Genomic DNA, 23,286 nt, shown 5'->3' on the forward strand with positions numbered 1-23,286 from the left:
TAACCATATTTTAGAGTATTCAATTTCCTACAAAACCTAATTAACAAGATATTTTTTCAAGTAGTTGGAAGCGAGATATAAATTTTCCTATCTCATAATAAGAAAAAATAGAAAACCGTTAGGCGGAGGACCTTCCCGTTACAATTAAAAACTCATATTTGGAGAGGCTTTCTTAGAGGTGTCTAGGAACCTTATTTTTGCGAGTACCAATTGAAAAAAAAAAAAAAAAAATTTTTGAATCACCCTAATATACATATGTATATTTTAAATGTACTATATGTGTAATGTTAAGCTTCCTGCAGTTCAGGAAGTGTCATTTTACAAAGTATTGCAAGACGTTCCAGGTATACTCGTATACTCTTTAGTATGTATGTATGTACATTCATATATAACTTTTAAAACTCTAACATCATTTTTCACAGGGTATAATAATTTTATACATACCTATGTATGTACATATATAAAAATGAATCGCAAAATGTGTTGCTAAGCGCATAACTCAACAACGCCTGGACCAATTTGGCCAATTCTTTTTTCTAAATATTCGTTGAGGTTCAAGGATGGTTTTTACGGCAAAAAAATGTCGATTATGTAGTTGCCGCAAAACCTCTAAAATCAGCCCTTTTCTTTTTCCCATACAAACGAATGAATATTTGTTTGTCAGTAACGCTAAGAGAACGGCTGCACCAATCTTGGTGAAATTTTCAGAGGTTGTTCATTGTGAATTGGGGAAGGTTTAGAAATAAAAATAACTTTTACTTTTCATGAGGAAAAGTCGGAAAATTGGACAATTCCAAAAAGTAACTTTTTTCCATACAAATTTTTTTCAATTGAGGTTTGTTTTGTTTTTCAATATTTTGATTTGTAAATTATTTGAATCGTTAAACTTTGGTCGCTTGCTTTTTTATTCCGGCTATTCAAAAGAAAAATTATTGAAACTTATTCAGTGAAAACTTTATGTGAGTTTCATACAAAGTGATCAATTGCAGATTGAACTTTGTTACGAAGTCACGAAGAGATCGCCCTAATATCTGTCGGCGTTTTTTTTTGCCATCAACGTGGTGCAGCCCAAAGCAAGAAGTACTTCCAGAATGTGATGACATACGTGCGGAATTATGGATCGCGGTCAATCAGCAAGCTATCGTTACGATGTCACAGCACGACTTTTCAAACAAATCGTTGGAATTCATAGAATCAAGCATTCGGCCCCCTTGTATTCGATAGCTGCGTTACAATCAGTCGGGTTCCATTACACAGTTTCGGCGCAAGAAGATTGCGAAACATAATAATGACAGATCTAACTTTGAGACTCAAATTATGCGGCGGTATACGAAGCCTCTCTAAAGATTTTAGAAATTCCACTGTATAATTCACTACTTCGTCTTTATTGTCAAGAGGATCAATCATTTTGTATGAGCGCAAACTTCCCGCCATTTGACTTTGAATCATCCAGCAAGCAATCATAGTTACGATAATTTAGCCAATGTTGGCATAAGCATTCGTGATGAGTTTATCTTTCGTTGAAGTGATTTGACAAACGGCAGGTGGAATGGATATCAAGTCACTGGAAGTATCAATCAAAATTTTCCCATTTCCAATTCTTACCCAATGCGATGTAAAATGTCTTCGACAATGTCATTTTTGTTCGTATCCCATAATAGACGCGGATTTGAAGGCTGGTATGTCGAAATGTTTATCGCGAAAAGTGTGCGAACTTCATTTGCATTTGAAGTATCTATCGCATGGTCCATCGTTTGACTCCAGTGATTATCATGTTCCAGCAATTGTAATTGCTGGCATGCTTCTCAAACAGTTGCACACACCGTACCATTCACAGTACGCAATGACTCAAATGAAGTTGAACCGCGTACATTAATCAATAGCAACTGTAAATGTAAATGTAAATTCATCCTAATTCATTAGTTGAGAACACACCTGGATGTCCATCTTCTGCTTGACCCTGCTTTCTGAGTAACCATTTCTTTGACGATGCATTTTATGTCTAATATCAAGGCATTTCCGAATAGAGCAATGTTCTCGCAAACGGATCACTGACGAAAGTTGAGCAAAAACTCGTAAATGTTAATTTTTTTGCTGACGGTGTTTCACTGGCTGTACTGTATTCTTTGGATTGAAATATACTCTTTGGCCATTCTCCAAATGAATTGCGTGACGCACAACAATCGGAAAACGTTCATGAATTAAAAAAGTAAATATCCTACAAAATGCTTCATTGCAGTCCACGATCGACCTATTTGATACTTCCTGATCTCATCTCGTTCAAGGCCAATAACCGTCATGTTGCTTCCTTTGGTGACGTTATTACAAACGTATTTTATTGATTACATTAAACTGCAATACTCAACATTGATATGAGTTTTGACTGCGAATTATTGTCTAGTGGTGAATACGTATATAGTACCATCCATGTAATGTCAATTTCGCAATTCACTCTTCTAAATTGAATGCAGAATGTTCTGCCATTGTCGTCTGGTGAGTGACGCCGATACAGTAGATATCCATCATTTCTAGTCTGTGGTTCCGAAAGAAAAGCACGTATATAGTTTTTCGTGCATTTGTTGTCAGACATACAAAGCGAAGTGGGATTCTGGTGTCCGCAAGGTCCATGAACCATATTGGTTTTCACTACTGTATCAGGAATTTCCGCAGAAATGATTTCATCAATTTGATCTGGTGTAACCACATCAAACGTCGTAATTGTTGTAATAGGAAAATTTTGATTGATACTTCAAGTGATTTGATATCCATTCCACCTGCCGTTTGTCAAGTCACTTCAACGAAAGATAAACTCATCACGAATGCTTATCGTAACTATGATTGCTTGCTTGAGATTACGCGCAATTTAGCACTTAAACTGGATGATTCAAAGTCAAATGCCGGGAAGTTTGCGCTCATACAAAATGATTGATCCTCTTGACAATAAAGACGAAGCAGTGAATTATCCAGTGGAATTTCTAAAATCTTTAGAGAGGCTTGGTATACCGACGCATAATTTGCGTCTCAAAGTTAGATCTGTCATTATTATGTTTCTCAATTTTCTTGCGCCGAAACTGTGTAATGGAACCCGACTGATTGTAACGCAGCTATCGAACACAAGGGGGACGAATGCTTGATTCTACGAATTCCAACGATTTGCCATTTCAGTTCACAAGGATAGGCGCTAAAAGAGTGTGGCATAAATCTGGAAATGCCATGTTTATCACTTATACTTGGCGTGTTCACAAGTTGGAAAACTATTTTCTCGGTACATTTACCCACCGGAACTGAAAGCAAAAAATGTTGTTTATAAAGCTGCCCTTCATTGAAAAAAAAATGTAGGAAAATCGCAAATAAATTATTTTTAACACAATATAAATTCAACTTTCTTTTCATTTCAAAACACATAATTTCACGCAGGATAACGCCTGCGGGGGTAGCTAGTATTTTAATATTTTTATTGTTATATTTTTTATTTACCGGCAAATAATATTTTGTGCCAAAAATGAAGTACTTAGTATAGTGAAATTTCCCATAAGCGAACACTGCTGTGATCAGCCTTTCTGTCCGGTTAATGGAGATTTAATAAAAATTTCACTGTGTATTTTTGAAATTTCGATAGAGAAAAGTTGCTTAAAGGTGTTATTTCAGCCTTATTGCGTCCACAAGTCAATCATAATAAAAACCAAATCAATCGAAAATTTAGCTACAACGCTCACATTTCGCATAGGACGCCACAGTACGGAAGAATGTACATATATGGGCCATTCCATCAATTGGCGACATGGTTTTGTACCCGTGGTTCTCCGATTTTGACGAAACTTTAGAATATCATAATATAGACCAAAATAAGAATATCTGTAAACTTTTTAGTGGTCAAAGTTGCTCCATTGTTTTTTGGCGCGCAATTCAAATTGAGATCAAACAAAAAAATGACTATTTATTTTATTTTTTAACGACGACAAAATTGAGTGAAAAAAAAATTTGCAGTTATCCAATTTTATGTAAAAAATCTCAGCTTTCTGATAAAAATATTTTTTGTGCTTTTCCCCCAACTTTTTTTTAAAATTGACTTTTCCTCGTTAAATTCTACATAAGAATCAGTGTTCAAAAATATGGGACTCTGATCTCATGAACAGCAAAAAAAAATGCAAAGTTGTCGCACAAAATCAAAAAAAAAAACATTTTTTTTCCAAAAATCCAGTTTTTTGTGTTTTTTTTGGTTTTTGAAAATTTTTTTGGATTTCGAAAATATTTTTATAAGAAAGCTGAGATTTTTTACATAAAATTGGATAACTGCAAAATTTTTTTCACTCAATTTTGAGGTCGTTAAAAAATAAAAGAAATAGTAATTTTTTTGTTTGATCTCAATTTGAATTGCGCGCCAAAAAACAATGGAGCAACTTTGACCTCTAAAAAGTTTACAGATATTCTTATTTTGGTCTATATTATGATATTCTAAAGTTTCATCAAAATCGGAGAACCACGGGTACAAAACCATGTCGCCAATTGATGGAATGGCCCATATGTATAGCTGAAAAGTGTATGTGGTCTCTGCATCGAATAGGTTTAAGGGGTTATATCCACTTGTGAATTTCAAACAATCAATTTTTCGTTTTGTATATGAAATATATCGAATGCACATAAGGATATTTCAAAATATTATCCAAAGTTGATCCGGAAGATATGAGTGTATTTAAAAGTTTTTTTTTTTAACTTAATTATCGGCTCTTAAAAGAGCTGATGAGGAAAATTTCTCCTAAACGGTTGGAGTGTTCGACTTTTTTAACACTACCTACTACTAATTTCGATGTTTAATTCCACTCTGAAAGGTAATTTTTTTCACTAAATAGGCTATTCTTTTGAGAAGGCACAATTTTGTCAAAAATAAAAATCATTCCAAAGTTATCTTTATTGATCTCTTGTAATAATCAAATTTTATGGTTTTAGGATTTGACATAATATTAAGCAGAAAATTCTTCCTTACCGCCAGATACGCCTCCTGGCGATCGGCTACGGGATTAAGGGAATCAAAAATTTTTCAAAATGAATAACCGATTTTTAAAGTGCGTTAAGTTCTGTAAACGTACATTATTATTCTTTTCTGACTTTAAAGTGGATATAACCGCCACACATCAGAAGCCCTATAAAATCTACATACATACATACATATGTATATGTATCAAATGATTAGCGTGACGAGCAAAGTCGATTTAGCCATGTCCGTCCGTGAAATCGAAGTCAACGAGTTTGTTTGTTTTTGTTTCCGAAGTTACCATCAATTTTGTTTTATTTTACTAAAAACTACCTTAAATTAAACTAATACTAAGATTAATACCGTCCATTTTGTAAAAGTGTTAATTTTGCCTTTAGTAAACAATATTTTTCATTGCACTTAATAACATACATTGTATATTTTTTGCCATTTCAAATTAGACAAATCAAAATCATGTCTTCTTACTGAAGAAAAACACTAATCAAATAAAACTACTTCTGAATATTTCCCCTTATAATTGCATAAGTGTTATATTTTTTTACGACTAATTCGAGTTCAATGTGGGATTGCGGACATATAGGCAATTAGTTGCAGACTAGTACATACATATGTATACATATACATATTTCTGACAAGTTTGATGCTTCACAGGGAATGTACGAGTATGTATCTAAGTAAATATGTAAACAAATAAAAATAAATAAAGATGCAACCTCTGCGAATTTAACATTAATTGTAATATGAGTAAGAACTGTAAGTGTTGGTTTTATTTAGGTAGAGCGATTCTTTACAGTTTTGTTTTCTATGCAATCAATTTAATTATATGTATGCTAAAATTTGTATATGCAGGTACAAGGGAGCGAGAATAACTAAATACATAGTACAGGATGTACATATGTACAGGAATACGATGATCATTCATGGTGGTGGTGGTAACCCGAAATATATAATTTTATTTGATTTATACCTACAAACAGACATGATCTCCCAAAAATAATTTTTTTCATAATTCGTAATAAGTGTATATTTTTGAATAATAAATATCCTATATACTTTCTAATATCATAGTAATGTGTGTGTATGTATAAACTTTCATGACATTCGTTAAGCAGTTTCAAGGTGAAAGCGTAAACATTCGCGTTATATTCATATTTATAATGTTAATGTGGATTGAAATATTCACTATAAGAATCATTTAAAAGTCTATCACAATTTGAATCAATACATTTTTTTTTTGGATAGACTCTTCCTTGCTATTTATTATACCCTGAACAGGCCATTTTAAGTTTGCCACGAAGTTTCCCAGGAGGAAGCAGCGGACTAGCTGAGTCGGTTTAGCCATGTTTGTCATCTGTCTGTAAAATATATTCGAAAATTAGCCCCTCAATTTCTTAGATATCGATCTAAAACTTTGTACACGTACTTATTTTACTCGCCAAAAAATTGCTCATTTGTCCAAAGCGCCAATATCGGAACACCATAGCATATATGTATGTATGTACATACATAGCTGCCATACAAACTGAACTATCGAAGTCAAGTTTATCATTTGACGAGATATCTTCAATAAATTTGCATGGTTTATTGTCTAAAGTAGTGTTGCAATTTTCAAAGAAATTTTTTAGTTTTGTCATAAAAAGTTGACATTTTTATACTCTTGCAACCTGTATCTATAGAGTATAATAGTTTTGTATCACCTAAAACTAATCGAGATAGATATAGGGTTATGTACTTATATATATAAATGATTAGGAGGACGAAACAAGTTGAAATCCGTGTGACTGCCTGTCTGTCCGTACGTCCGTCCGTCCATGCAAGCTGAACTTGGACGTAGCAACACCCAATTTTTGGCGATATTACATATATCGACCAAATTTAGTATATGACATTCCTTTAACATTCTCATGTCACACTGCAAAAATATGCGAGATCGTACCACAACCACGCTTACTTCCCATATAACAGAGTTTTATTTTTTTTCTTTTTATTTAAGGTCATATCAAAATAAATTTACAGACAGACCTGAAAACTGGCTACTTAGGCCTTCGTCCCAAGTCAAATTCCATTTTATTCATTCACTTTTCAGAATACAAATTAAGAACAAGGAGCAATTAATATAACGGAATAAAATTTTTCACTAATAATTACTTCTTATTATTCCAAATGTTGTCCAAATCCAACTACAACTGTTGAAGCCCGAAGGTTCCGAATATTTGGACCCTGGTATCAACAGTTGACTTTTGAAATACAGAGACAATCCCTTTCTAGCAATAGTCACTCTGAGAGAATAGAACGTATTTTACTCATAACAGTATATCTTTATGTCTAAAATAGATAAAATCGAAAGAAAACTAGGCCACCATTTAACTATTATCAGGATTTCCGAACATCCAGCTGACTTTGCTCCATAAGATTGATGATTGTATGTGAGGTACCTTAATGAAACCCAGGGAATATTTATTTAATATGCGAAATGATATTTAATAGATAAAATCGAGTCGGTACTACCCCAACTCCCACATACCACGAGTATAATGATTTTCGTTTTTCTAACAAATCTATATGGGTTATATCAGTGACGGATTCTGAAATAGTTTTTCTTAAACATTTCCAATGCAGTAGCCGGAAACTTGTTGTCTTTTGACTTTTGGTTCTGTCCCCAATGGCACTGCCAGTGATCAAGTTCACCATTGAGCTTTAAACGTCGCACGACGTCATCATTATCCAAAAGGCCTTTGAATCTATCTATTAGTCAGTCAATAAGGTTTCCCATTTCTTTGGTTTCCAAAGCACATACTTTTTTTAGAAGCAGCAAACTCAGTTTAAATCCATCCAATATTCCTCAATAAAAGTGCGTCTTCAAGTCTTCGCCGATTGTATCCAACAGAGGAATATATGGTCCTTGGAGTTGGATGGGCGTTTATAAGTAAAATTTCCCCCATTTCCGCCTCTGAATCCGCCACTGGTTATGTGTAGTATATGTATATATAAAATTGCTTAGATTCCGGTCCTCTGTTTGACGGTTTACATCTTAAGGTATTTCCCTAGCATTAATTTTTGCAGGTTGCAAGAGTATAAAATGTTCGGTTGCAGCCGAACTTAGCCCTTCTTTACTTGTTTCTTACGTTTTTGAAGTTTAAGTGAGATGTGAAGATTGTAGGCTCATTCTATTTTCCAAAATTCACACTTAGGAAGCTTTATAGGATTATAAATGAAATACTTAAATGGTAAACTAATGCGTTTTTTCTTGCTGCACTGAAGTACACTTCGTTCCGCACTGCTGTTATTATTGCATAATATAATGATATAATATAAAATTATACTAAAATTTTAATTTAAAAAAAACTTGAGGAAATGAAGCAGATGGTATGATTGGGTTATGTGTTTACAAATAAGCAAGCCGTTTGTCTGAAATTTTGTATTTAATTATTAAATTTATCACTGAATATGTTCCAAGTGTAGTCTATAGACTCCGGTTACTTGATTGGGTGTAGAATTAAATTATATGGAAAAAACAAAAACAGATAACACATCAGAAGGAAAAGTCTCTTCAGCTCCGCTCTCAACTCGATTCGCGATTTTCACCAGGCCGTGGTCACTTTGGCCTCACACGCAAATCGCTCGAGAATTACGAGTAAATTTAAATTAAAAATTATATCCCATTTCACATTGCCAAATTTTTTATAATGTTACAGTTTTTTCACATCTCTTTGCAATCATTTTGCTATAACATTTTCCTGAATTTCTAGCACTTTTTGCCATCACCACCTAACATATTTTTTACCAAATACAATGCTTGTTTGTAAAAAGATTTCTTATGTTGGTTGGAATAGTTTTTGTTTGCTGCCATATGGAAGATGGAAGATCGAAAAAAGCATTTTCGGCATATTTTATTATTTATTGTCAAAAGGGTAAACTTGAAATAATTTCATAAAATATTTTACACAATAAATAAAATCGTGTTCGAATTGCACAAAACAAAAACTAAATTACTTAGTAAACGACCCAATATCTTAAGGGTATTGCTTTGGGATATGTCTAGTAATCAGCACTTGGTAAAAATTACATTTTAGAATTGGACTATAAGAGTGTTACCAAAGTATATTTAATGTGTACATTACTTAATTAAATTAAATAATATTTTTTCTGTGCTTTTACTGATAACTATGCAATTGTTTCATTTCTTTCTTTATTAAGTAAATTTTACATCATCTTAAACGCTCTTAAACATAATATTTACAATTCTTTTTAATGTATTAGGTCAAAAAACTATCATACATACATTCAAAATATAACTAATGAATAGAAATATTTCACATAATTAACTTAGTACAACCTTTAAAGGTGAAATGTATTAACTTCAACATACATACATGTTTATTAATGTTTTCAGGTATTTGTGGTTAAGACATTATAAAATCAATTAACGATAATATACATTGGCCAGTTATTATCAAATATTCATAAGTACTAAATTACTAAAATATTTAAAGGATGATCTAATTATCTAAATTTGAAAATTCTAATGAAACCTGTGCTTGTTCAAGAGGCGAATACGTACTCAATTTTAAAAGTAAAAAATTTATTTAAACAGCTGAAAAAGATTTATGATATCCCAGAAATCACCTCTTTAATCTGATCCGATTTTCCATCGTTTCGTTTTTTATATAATCACGTATATTTCACTTAGCTTACATCCAGAAAATTTCGAATAGTTGCCGTAAAACCTCTAAAATCAGCCCTTTTCTTTTTCCCATACAAACGAATAAATATTTGTTTGTCAGTAACGCTAAGAGAACGGCTGCATCAATCTTGGTGAAATTTTCAGAGGTTGTTCATTGTGAATTGGGGAAGGTTTAGAAATAAAAATAACTTTTACTTTTCATGAGAAATTGGACAATTAAAGAAAGTAATTTTTTTCCATACAAATTATTTTCAATTTAGGTTTGTTTTGTTTTTCAATATTTTGATTTGTAAATTATTAGAATCGTTAAATTTTGGTCGCTTGCTTTTTTATTCCGGCTATTCAAAAGAAAAATTATTGAAAATTATTCAGTGAAAACTTTATGTGAGTTTCATACAAAGTGATCAATTGCAGATTGAAATTTGTTACAAAGTCACGAAGAGGTCACCATAATATCGGTCGGCGTTCTTTTTGCCATCAACGTGTGGCAGCCCAAAGCAAGAAGTACTCCCAGGATGTGATAACATACATGCGGAATTATGGATCGCGGTCAATCAGCAAGCTATCGTTACGATGTCATAGCACGACTTTTCAAACAACAGTTACGATGTTTGATGGACTTTATCTTGAAGCAACGTATATGTATATGTGGATGGTGGTTCCACCAGATCAAATTGATCATTTCTGCGGAAATTCCTGATACAGTATTGTACGAAGTAGTGAAAACCAATATGGTTCAAGGACCTTGCGGACACCACAATCCCACTTCGCTTTGTATGTCTGACAACAAATGCACGAAAAGCTATATACGTGCTTTTCTTTCGGAACCACAGACTAGAAATGATGGATATCTACTATATCGGCGTCACTCACCAGACGACAATGGCAGACCATTCAGCATTCAATTTAAAAGAGTGAATATCGAAGTTGGCATCACATGGATGGTACTATATACGTATTCACCACTAGACAATAATTCGCAGTCAAAACTCATATCAATGTTGAGTATTGCAGTTTAATGTAATCAATAAAATACGTTTGTAATTACGTCACCAAAGGAAGCAACATGACGGTTATTGGCCTTGAACGAGATGAGATCAGGAAGTATCAAAAAGGTCGATCGTGAACTGTAATAAAGCGCTTTGTAAGATATTTACTTTTTTAATTCATGAACGTTTTCCGACTGTTGTGCGTCTCGCAATTCATTTGGAGAATGGTCAAAGAGTGTATTTCAACCAAAAGAATACAGTACAGCCAGTGCCGGGCGCAACGTCTTGGTTGCGGCAAAACGATCTTCGCTGTTTTTTAATATTCAGAAAAATACTTCAACAATTTTTTTTACAAAATTAATTATAAAAGATAAAGACTCGTACACTCACAATGTAATAATCTGAATATCAATGAAAAATATTAATTTTTTCTCTAATACTCTTCAGTCTTTGAATTTGTCTTATATCTTTTGGCTTATATCTTTCTTAAAAATAGTGATAGAACTTAAAGATGCACTTTTCTATCTTTGATCGCTGCAAAATCACATATCATTCGAGTATCATTGTAATACATTATAAATTTGAAGCAGTTTCACATTCTATTGAAAATGGGTTTTTTCTATGGCTTTTAATAATGTGTCTTGTAAATTTACTATAAATTTCCTAAAAAACCGTATTGTGAGAATTTTCAGAATTTGCGTGGCTTCTAGTTCCTAAATTTTATATACTTAATATCGCCTTACCTTTGGTCGAACCACCTCATGAAACTTGTAGGTAGGTAGTTTTTTTTTTTTATTAGGTCGCCGTAAAAACAGCCCTTGGTCGTATAAAAGCCGAGACAATTCCGGTACGTATAACCGGCTGTCGTGGGAATTAGTAGATAAAGGGGGCGGCAGAACATCCTTGGCCCCGGGCGCCCAAGCTGGTAGCTTCTACCTTTGGTTGCTATTGATTAATGTACGCGGTTCAACTTCATTTGAGTCATTGCGTACTGTGAATGATACGGTGTGTGCAACTTTTTGATGATAATCACTGGAGTCAAACGATGGACCATGCGATAGATACTTCAAATGCAAATGAAGTTCGCACACTTTTCGCGATAAACATTTCGACATACTAGCCTTCAAATCCGCGTCTATTATGGGATACGAACAAAAATGACATTGTCGAAGACATTTTACATCGCATTGGCTAAGAATTGGAAATGGGAAAATTTTGATTGATACTTCCAGTGACTTGATATCCATTCCACCTGCCGTTTGTCAATTCACTTCAACGAAAGATAAACTCATCACGAATGCTTATGCCAACATTGGCTAAATTATCGTAACTATGATTGCTTTGAGATTACGCGCAATTTAGCACTTAAGCTGGAAGATTCAAAGTCAAATGCCGGGAAGTTTGCGCTCATACAAAATGATTGAATAAAGACGAAGTAGTGAATTATCCAGTGGAATTTCTAAAATCTTTAGAGAGGCTTGGTATACCGCCGCATAATTTGAGTCTCAAAGTTAGATCTGTCATTATTATGTTTCGCAATCTTCTTGCGCCGAAACTGTGTAATGGAACCCGACTGATTGTAACGCAGCTATCGAATACAAGAGGGCCGAAAGCTTGATTCTACGAATTCCAACGATTTGCCATTTCAGTTCACAAGGATAGGCGCTAAAAAAGTGTGGCATAAATCTGGAAATGCCATGTTTATCACTTATACTTGGCGTGTTCACAAGTTGGAAAACTATCTTCTCGGTACATTTACCCATCGGAACTGAAAGCAAAAAATGTTGTTTATAAAGCTGCCCTACATTGAAAAAAAATGTAGGAAAATAAATTAAATAAATTATTTTTAACACAATATAAATGCAACTGTGAGATAAATAAAATCTTTTCCCACAATGGCCAACATTTCGACATAAAATATTAGTATAATTATTGGCAAAGACCAAGGGGTGAAAATAATGGTCATTGATAATCTTTTGGCTAATAAAAAAAATCAGTTTCTGGTATACGCCCAAAACCGAAAAATCTGTGGGACGATAAAGCGGCACCAATCGGAATATGTACTATGTATAACACAGAACGCTTATGACGTTTATAACGCTCTGAATAACAAATGATTGGGAAACAAGATGACAAGATTCCGTGTGTAATATATCTTGGCTTATCACGAATCGTATTGTCAAAAGTGTGCTCAATAATGCACAGAAGGTTCGAATAAAATTACTCAATCCATATTTAAGAAATAAATTCGCAAAAAAAGTAATTTTTTACCATGAAACCTTAATCCCTCCCTTAGTAAATGTCTCCCTCTAAGCCGTCGATTTTATTATTGAATTAAGAAGAACGATCCTTAAATCTTTACGTCTTTCGCTTCCGAAATTTAATTGTTTATGAATTTAACTTAGGAGCTAATATAAGAAAAAAGGGCAGTACTATAAACTGTGAAATCATTTTAATTTAGAAATAAGAACTGTAAAAGAAGTACAATTAAATGCTTAGACAATTTTTCAATTCGAAAAAGGTAACAACACCCAAAATGATTGCAGAAAGCATTGTTTTGTTGTTAGTCCGGTAGAAACATAATTTTGAGTCGACGTATTTTTGTCATTCTGAGAATGTGAGATTTATGGAAGTTGCGAAGTTAAGAAATTATGACATTGTTTACGGGCACTGCATTTTAGGTCTATAATTAGCTGTCCGCTTTTTGAATTTAAAATCTCCTCTCTCTATCCCAACAAACACTACGTGATCAAATTGAAAAAATAATTGGTAAAATATATAGTTTTCATATAAGTAATATAAATATATACATATAAGATATGTATATTCCTACAACATCCTGCATCAAACAAATAAATCTGATAGTCGGAACAACATCACAAATATAAAACAGAATGTACTTAGGTAAAGCATCAATATTTTCAAACTCAAGAATTAAAATTAGTACTAAAATAACAATACTAAAACAGTAGTCTGAATAGAAAATTGATAGACCACTTCGGTATATGAAGACGTTGCAATCAGTTTTTATTTCATTTTGTGGTACATTACATCTTGCTATAAGAACGCTACCAAAAAAATCTCCTAGATTAAGTTATTTCGAAAGTTACGATGCAGGGGATAGTGTTCTTTGTTAAAAAATATTCGCATAGAATTTAAATCTACAGATTTATGACAAAAATTAACCACTATAAACATTTGACGAACCGGAAGCCCCTAAGAAACAATTTGATCTATTGTACTAAAAATAATTGGAATTATATATTTATAATACAATAAAATTGTTATACTTTTATATGTATAAGATTTAAAAAAATATAATTTCCATTATACAAATACATATATATAAATAAATAAATTAATGTATGTACTGTTGGATAATTAATTAAGAAAAAACCCTCTCTTTTTTATTCGAAAAAGCTATCTTTTGACCGTACTATATACAAAATGTTTACAAATGTACCTTAAATAATCTAAATATATATATATATATATATTTATATTGATGGGTATATACTTACAAATGCTTAACTTATCAACCAAGCGCGTGTTTAATTCACTAACTATACAATGTAACAATAATTATACATGCAATCATTCGTAAATCTTAATGTTATCATACTACGTATATACATACATATGTATAATAAGAGGTGTGTTCAAGAACTAACCGAGATTTTCATTTGTAAAAAATATATACTCGTACTTTTTTGTAAATAGTTTACGTTTTGAAACATTATAGTTAAAATTACTATAATGAAATTAAAAAGTTATACTAATATAGTATTTCAAAGAAATACATCTGTAAATACAATAAATTAGATATATGTAATTTAAAAATTGAACTTGTGGTTTTGTTTTGCAAAGGAAATATTGATGTTTAGAAATCTCATTTTCCAAAAACCAAGCCCATTGGGAAAGGCGATGCCTAAAGAACAGATTTTTTAACATTTTTATTTGTGTCGTTTGTTAGTTCTTTTCAATATGATTGATGTTTTATGAATTTGTTTTTCTCAATTAAAACGAAATATACATATAATGGAATAACTTAAAGATAAAATTTAATGTATTCAAGACCCATATTTAAGTATAATATAACAAATTTAAATAAAAATGAAACAATTGTTATTTTCGACTAGTTTTTCAGACCAAAAATGCGGTATTAACTGGTAGTAGCAGATGGTAAAGAAAGTTACCTACATTTTGAAAAATCAGGAGGTTAGAGACATTGATCAAACTTATCTATTATATGAAAGATCTTTACTCTCTTATTAATAAGTAGATACAGGTACTGAAGATAATCGAATATAACCTAACCTATATCTCACTTTTGGACTCTTCTACCTGTTAGTTTTCGTCAACCAAAAAATTTTCGTGCTGGATAGTGTTTCACCACGTTATATTAAAATATATACTACCAAGTACCACATTAATATTTCTTAGAAGAAGAGGTAGAAGAGAGAAACAATTGATTATTGCTGTAAACCAATCCTTTGAATTACAATAATATCACAAAAATATATTCTTTGATATTTCTTAACGATATTTATAGTACAATAACCAAGGTTTTTTTTTTAATTTCATGTTATTGTTGCTTAAAGAATTTTACAATTAATTTTTTCCAATCTGTTAAGGTAACACCACTTATTTTTATTTGCTGTTATACTGTATACAAAATAGCAAATTAAACGATCACAATATAGATATATATGTATATGTATATATTTATATATTAATTTAAAGTCTTAAATTTAATTAATTAAATTTGAAAATGGGCAAATATGGTGCAGAGCTTTGAACATAAGCTGGAGGACATGCATATTTGATAATATCATTATTCACTACAATTGATTTACCAATTATGTACCTATTTACGTACATACATACATATGTATTTAGGCAAACATATAGTATAACTACGACCTAAACACAACACATATTATTTTATTGTCAAACGTTTATGAATGAATTTATCTAATAGCTCTTAATAAAATAATCGTAATGGTGTAGAAAATAAAAGTATGTATGTATCGAACTCAGGAACTGATCCGATTAAAAAAAATATTAAGTTTAATATACAGTGAAACTTTCCTATCTCGAATCACCATAATCCACAAAAAACTTCGAGTTACGGAAGGAAATTTGTTTGAAATTTTACATCTATTGCCAATTCAAGATTATGAGTTATGGAGAACTTTGAGTTATAGAGATTCGAATATATGAAAGTTCAACTTTATTTACAAATTGTTTTTGGGATATGCCTATATGTTATTAGGAGCACTCAGAGCAATGGGAGACGTATCAAATAATTATTTGTGTTCATTTTACTTACAAACATTGATGTTTTTGCCGACTAAAGTCACAGAAAAGTTTTAAGTAATAATTACTATTTTAATGCTTTACACTAAAAACGGCGTGCACTAATTATAAAATATCAGTAATTTTCTATACATCGCATTCAGATTATTACAGTGCTTGTTGGTTGTTGGTGTACATGCTGATGGTAGCGTGATGGCCATTGATGTGAGTGCCGATGTAAAGGTTGCGTGTGTGGCAGATGATGGCTGGATGCTGCGGCCACTGCAACGGCGGCTGCCGCATGTTCTCCTCCGATAGCAAGTTGGCGTCAGAGATAAAACTCCGGCGAATTTTGACTCTCTGCATTACAATGTGGTTGACCAACGGTGATCACACCTGGTGTACTGCCATCGCTAGCATTCGCTAGAGCAGCAATTACACCACTACTACTTCCGCTCGTTCGTATTTGCAGACGTTGTTTTAAGTGATCGCGCTCTTGACAAACACGCGAAAATTCTAATTTCAAACGATGCAGATCCTGATTCAACTGACGATTGGTTTTCTCCAGCTCATGCCGTTGCTGCAGTCGTTTTGAACGACAGCTTTGCGCGTATCCACGATTTTTCAGCGTCCTACGTTTAGCCTTGAGCCGCACCACTTCTTCACGGGGGCATCCATGCAGGCGTTTATTTAATTCTCGTACGCTCAAAGTCGTTAGCAAATCATCACTGATACAGTCGTCAAGACCTAAATTACTTGAAGTGCTATATTGTCTGGAGCAGGTGCGCGGTGAATTTGTGGATGATCGAGTAGAGCAGACCGACATTGGTCGATTGAGGTGAACCACTGAAGTGGTAATTGGAGCGTTAGATGGTGCCTGACTGTCATTGCCACCACTGCTAAGACTGGTAGCGCCGTTGGGTATACCACTGTGATAAGGCGTATGCATGTTGATGGGTGCTAAGTGCTCTAGTGATTGAAAATGATGATGGTGGTGGGGATGGTGCTGGGATTGTGCCACCAATTGTCCATGATGATGATTGGCGGCCACAACTGACGCTGTGGCATGCATGTATTCACGTTGTCGCTCCCATTCCTCCTCATGAGTGGGACAAGCAAGCGGTCGTAAGTCTAATGGCTGAGGATCTGAACGCATGGAGTTAGGTAGCCACATCATTTCTTGTGTGAGACCAGCGTTGGCGGTAGGTGGACGATGTGTTGGATACGAAGCACTTGTAATTGTGGCATACGTTTGGGCACAAGTACTTCCATTAGGAGAGCTAATAACAGGTGGGGTTTCAGGCGGTGTTGATGGAACTCCACCAGGCACCGATGTGTTCACAAGGATTGCCTGCCCTGCCATAGGTCCGTGCGTATAGATTTCCGGTGGTGGAGATAATGGCTGCAATCGGCGATCGTCTATATGCCAGCTTTGTGGAAAAGATCGCATCTTGATGGCGGGTGGATTAGTTGTTTCCTCTTCCTCTGGAGTGATTGTTGTAGTTGTCCAAGTAATTTTTGGGGCTGCTACTGGACTGTGATCTTCACGTTTCACTCCAATAGCTGTAACAGTTGCTGAACCGTCCTCCAGGTGATCGAGCACGAATTCCTGCACATACTGTTCGGCGAGGTTTGGGTCTTCCATTCTCATTTAGAGTTAGTTCTTCTTCACACACTCTTTTCTAAGATTATTTTTGTATTGACCAAGACACACTTTTGTTTTTGATTTTTATATTTGACGTAATGATGTTTGTCTACAAATCGTGTTTATATGTTTAATGCTTACACGTTATGTAGTATATATTAATAAAATTACGATTAATGTACAGATTTGCACCATATATTATTTAGTTTACATATTAATTTACACAGAATTATTAAAAATCTTGCAGTCTATGTTAATTAAATCACTAATTAGAATAACTACATGTTATATACTGCATATTCTTTATTATTATTTTTTATGCACATTTCTTTTTATTGCAAAAGCAGTCCATTTCACTCTCAAATGTTAACAAAATCGACTCGGTTCGTGAGTTCTGCGACAACCACCTTTAGTAATGTGCTGATAATTACTAAATATTATGAAGGGTGTACGTCGCGATAGTTACGGAATGGTCGAGCTAAGCTTTTCGTTGAGATATATAAGTATTCCCGGCAGCGAAAAATAGACTGTTACACCGTATGCGGATCGTCGGATGTCGTGCTCTGTCGCGTCGCCTCGTTGTGTACGGCAACGCGCGTCATACTGGAATGCTTCTCCAACATTTCCGATGCTGCACTTTACCGGTAGTAGTAGAGCTTACCGTTAATACTAATACAGCGTATATATGTAAAAACCACCACCCATATTTAATGCAACTAAGTACAACTGCGCACTGTACACTACCGAATGATGATTGAATGAGTGTGAGTATGGATCCATGTATCCACATTAGTATTACAAAACAAAGACACCCTATGATGGAGTCCCGTTATGTGAATACAAACAAAGCTGAGTGAGGGCAGTATTAGTGTTACCAAGTGTTCCCGTAACGTCGCTCGAATGTCTTGGCTCCTGAAAAACAACAATACAGTGGGACGAATATTGCCGTCTGTAGTATTTTACAATAATGACAACTTCATCGTTTGTGATGGTTTTAATCTTGCGAGGAAATGAAATTTTTTTTTATTAAAATTCCCCGCTACATTGTTGCATTGTATACGTAAATGCTTTAGCTTTATGTGAGCATTCCAATTAATAAATGAATTTCGAAAGAAGGGGAAGAGCAATATTTAAGATTTATTGGCGCAACTCTGAATGGTTAACATGCTTATATTAATTTAAATATAATATTATATATTGATATAAAATTTATTTTAAAACTTTTAACAACCGTAAACCTCACTCAGGCATAAATAAATTTATTGCACATTGTAGTCTTGCGGTGGAACTGATATGTCAATAAAAAAAGAGTATGCAGTAGAGAACGCAATAACAAAAACTAATTTATCGAGTGGAATTCCTACAAGATAATATACGGATCCCTCATTAATGTGATATAGGCTCTATATTCAAAGCTAAGTTTTATTTTGCATATTTTCGATTACTTTTACGACTGTCAATAGTTCAATTAACAAAAGGCAAATACAAATTAATTGTTTTTTCGTATTTTTAAAATTTAATACTTCAAACCAAATATAGAAATTTTATAGAAAACCAAAATAAAGGGTTAATGTAGCGTTATTTAACGCGGTAAAAATAATTTCTCCACAATGATAATATAAAACGTTGGCGAATAAAATACTGCTTATATTTCAGTTTTCTAATGGACTAAAATTTAACTAAGTAGTGGCCATTTATTTATTTTTGTTATGTTTTTTTTTTTAAGTTCGTTAAGAGAATGTTAGATACCGTTAAGTAAGTTGTAAGTAATGTTCGAACCTATATTTTTTTAACTCAAGCAAAACTCAAATTAAAACTGCACCTGAGAATCTAACTCATTCTCTTTCTTAAGGTATTCAACAAATAATGAAATAAAGTTTGTAAAAATATATATACCACATTGCTGGAGATACACAACAATAATCAGTAAATTTAAGTAAATCCATATACATAAATACATCCACATAGCCTATGTAGGCGCATACATTTGTATGCGAAAATATGAACGAGCACCATGATTAACAATGTCTCACAATGTAACACCGGACAAACCGAATTTATAAACAATTTTAAATAATAAGAGAAGATGGAATCTCATTTTTATCCTCCGCCAAGATGTCATGCCAGAAGCATTCACGATTCTGAGAAGAGTCTAGGGTTTTAGAAGAAAGCGTATGGAATTAATTTCGTAATAACATAGTTTGGATAGTTTGGTCTTTTTTACATTAAGTTTTGAAATGTGATGCACACTGTACCCTGTATGCTTTTTATAAAAACATTTATAGCGGCATTTTATACAGAGAGTTTGCTCCGAGTAAGCTCAATCAGTATTCAAGTTCTCGTCCAACTGTAAGGGCTTCTCACGTGTTTTGATTGTAACATAGCCACTACTTTCGTGGTAGTGGTATAAGAGTATATTTTATATTTTGGCATTGGTGGTGGTTTCCCGTATGTTTTCGGTGTTGGTTTGGCTTTCCAAGCTTTTGGTTTTTGTAGTAGAAAAGTGGGCGTTTTAAATTGCTGTCCATAAAATGGTATATACGATTATATTACATAGACGGATATCCAACGAGAGCTCAGCTGAGTGTAAATGTTTTGCGCAGCTCCGCCTATTTGTTGTCAAAAAATCTCCGTTTGAACGTATCAGATAAAAATATTTTATTACAATGTTTACAACGGGTTGGGGAATCCTTACAGGTGCAACAGCAGCAGGTGCATTTACGATTATGTAGAAGAGCAAGCAATAGTACAATGGATAATTTTTAACCTCAAAAACCTCTACTGATTGTGGTTTTAGGGAGGACGGATATTTCCACGCCCATTAATTATATAAGGAAAGGGATGCTAGGAATTACTCGTTTTTCATACTTTCATATGCAAATATTCATATACATATGTACATACCTACATTTGTACATAAGTACATATGTATGTATATGTATACTTATGTAGGAGATTTTAATTGGCAGAACCCACCATCTTCGGAAACTTCAATTACTTACATACTTATGTTCATACGTACGAGTATGATAATTGAAAAGTATCGATTTACGAATACCTAAAGAAAACTACATAATATTGGTCTGGAGTTAAGAAAAGTAAGAACGACAATATGTAACTACAATATTTTAGCTGCGGCAGGTACAAAAAAAGTATAGCTTGTTGCAAATATGTGCACATTTAATAATATCCCAATTCATAAATTCCATAATTAACAGAACAGTACGAACTTTGAAATTTTCATAATAAACGAGCGCAACATGTTGGACACAGTATAATGGACAAGGAATATAATTATAAACAACTTTAATGGCCAAGTTAATACGAAATCGAATCGATTTAGCTTTTAGTTATAATAATTGCTATTTATTAAAGGATCAAAAATTTAATAAAAATTATTGAAACCTACTACTTTTGAGTAAACCAGTTTACACACGTATTATTGTCTAAGGTAAAGATCCGACAGAATTGTTCAGATGTTAGCACTAAATCGAATAACGAGCTGCCAAACAAACTAATCGATCAAAAACATGTTCTTGTATGCAAAACTTTTTCATTTGACAATTTGACCTTGGACAGTTGTCCAGGTTGGATCTCTATAGCTGTCATAAAAACTGACCGATTATAATACAGTTTTTTTAAGAAAACTTTTTGTTCGTAAAAGGTATTATAGCCTCGGTAAAATGAATGTTAAAGTATTTTCTTGTTTTACTATTTTTGCATTCATAACTTATTGACACTAAAATATTTGAATACAAGAAGTGTGATTAAAACTTAAAAGTTTGTATGTATATTACAAGGTGTGTTCCAAAGCAAACAGGACTTTTTGAATCTAGCGCCTCCTAGTGGCGTGATATATGCCGACTGGTGCGTTATAATCTTCTATCTTTATGGATTGTCCAGTGAGAATTTCATGACATTTCATGGATTGAAAGTGAAGTTGTTGCGTCTTAAGTGTCAATATGTTTGTGTTATCAGTGCGAAAATGAGCTTCGAACAAAGAGCCAACATTAAGTTTTGTTTTAAAATTGGTAAAACTTTTACCGAAACGTTTCAATTGATGAAACAAGTTTATGGCGATGATTGCCTATCCCGTAGCAGAGTGCACAAGTGGTTTCAACGTTTTCAAAGTGGTCGTTAGGACACTAATGACGATCAACATGTGGGCCAATCAAAATCCGTGATCACCGGAAATTTCGTCGAAACTGTGCGTGAATTCATCAAAAATCCCCCGAAATCATCATTGAAATTCATGGAAATGGAATTGAACATCTCTAAAACATCGATTTATCGCATTTTGACTGAACATTTGGGCATGCGAAAGGTTTGTTCCGCACAAATTGACTGACGACCAAAAATTGCTCAGAATCCAACATTCGTTTCGACGTTGTGACCGATTATTTTACCAAAAATCACTTTTTAAGCATTAACCACTCCCCGTATTCACCTGATATGGCACCGTGCAACTCTTCCTTTTCGGAAAAATGCATTTGCCCATGAAAGGAAAGTATTATGCAGACATAGAGACCATTCAAGAGCCGGCCAACGAACTAAAACACTCGTTCGACATGCTTTTGGACCGTGCAAAAAGCTGTATTGAAGCAGAATAATTTTGAATAAAATAAATTGATTTTGCCGAAAAAACCATTTGTTTACTTTGGAACACTCCTTGTATAGTTCCTTTTTTACAAATCTTTACATAGTTATTCTAGATTTCTTTTTAAATATTATCATTCATATATGTACGTGTATATATAGTATCTACATTACCAACCATTCCTTCTTACAGCTATTTCTGTGGCTAACTTTTACATCTGGTATACTCGTATACTTGTATACTGTTTACTAGTTGCTGCAGAGTATTATAGTTTTATTCACCTAACGGTTGTACGTATCACCTAAAACTAATCGAGATAGATCAAGTGAAAAGGTGAAAACCTGACTGTATGTCTGTCCATCCGTCGTGCAAACTGTAACTTGAGTAGAAATTGAGATATGTATCTTGATGAAACTTGGTATGCAAGTTCTTTAGTACAAAAAAAATTCGAGTTCATAGATGGTATTGTAATACTCGAAACTGACTTTTTATTGTGTGCTTGAAAAATTGATTCTTTATAAAATAAATTTTCCTGCCTTCGTCATTAATAAAATGTTATTGTCTTGATAAATTTTGAAGATTTTTATCTTACAGCCTTTTTTTTACAAATAAAACATCTGTTTTACTTTTTAGTGCATAGTTGTGAAAACCAATTTGATGGAGTCAATGATCATATTTTAGTTCCGGGGGGATATCCGTCCGTCTGATCTTGCAAGCAATTGCTTGAGTAAAAATTTAGATATTTTGATGAAATGGAACCACTGCCCCTTACAAAATACTGTTAATCGAAAACTTATCAATTGCTGTAACTAAATCTACCGATATGTGAGGTTAATGAAACTCATAGAGCATCTTTTTCTGGTAATGATATGTTGTAATGCCTTAAGCTTAGTACGCAGCTCTCAAGAAACGCAGCTCTTAAGAAACGGTCAAGAAACTTTCCTGCGATAAATTTACTTGTGCTAGTACGCAGCTCTCAAGAAATCTAGTACTAATTTTTAAAGCTTTTTTCAGTAAAATGTGAATATGGCAAATCTGGTTTTGCGAAGAAACATCAAATCAACAATTGTTTCTTGAAGG

General features: G+C 33.3%; 1 protein-coding gene across 1 annotated transcript; it reads right to left on the bottom strand.

The window, feature by feature from the left end:
• Positions 1-15,767: 15,767 nt before the first annotated feature.
• LOC120781664 (transcription factor MafB) lies at positions 15,768-18,181 on the bottom strand. The gene has a single exon (XM_040113885.1). The coding sequence runs from the start codon at positions 17,613-17,615 to the stop codon at positions 16,293-16,295; it is 1,323 nt and encodes a 440-aa protein (XP_039969819.1). The 5' UTR covers positions 17,616-18,181; the 3' UTR covers positions 15,768-16,292.
• Positions 18,182-23,286: the final 5,105 nt, after the last annotated feature.

The sequence above is a fragment of the Bactrocera tryoni genome, unplaced genomic scaffold, assembly GCF_016617805.1.
Source record: "Bactrocera tryoni isolate S06 unplaced genomic scaffold, CSIRO_BtryS06_freeze2 scaffold_7, whole genome shotgun sequence".
Lineage (NCBI taxonomy): Eukaryota > Metazoa > Arthropoda > Insecta > Diptera > Tephritidae > Bactrocera > Bactrocera tryoni.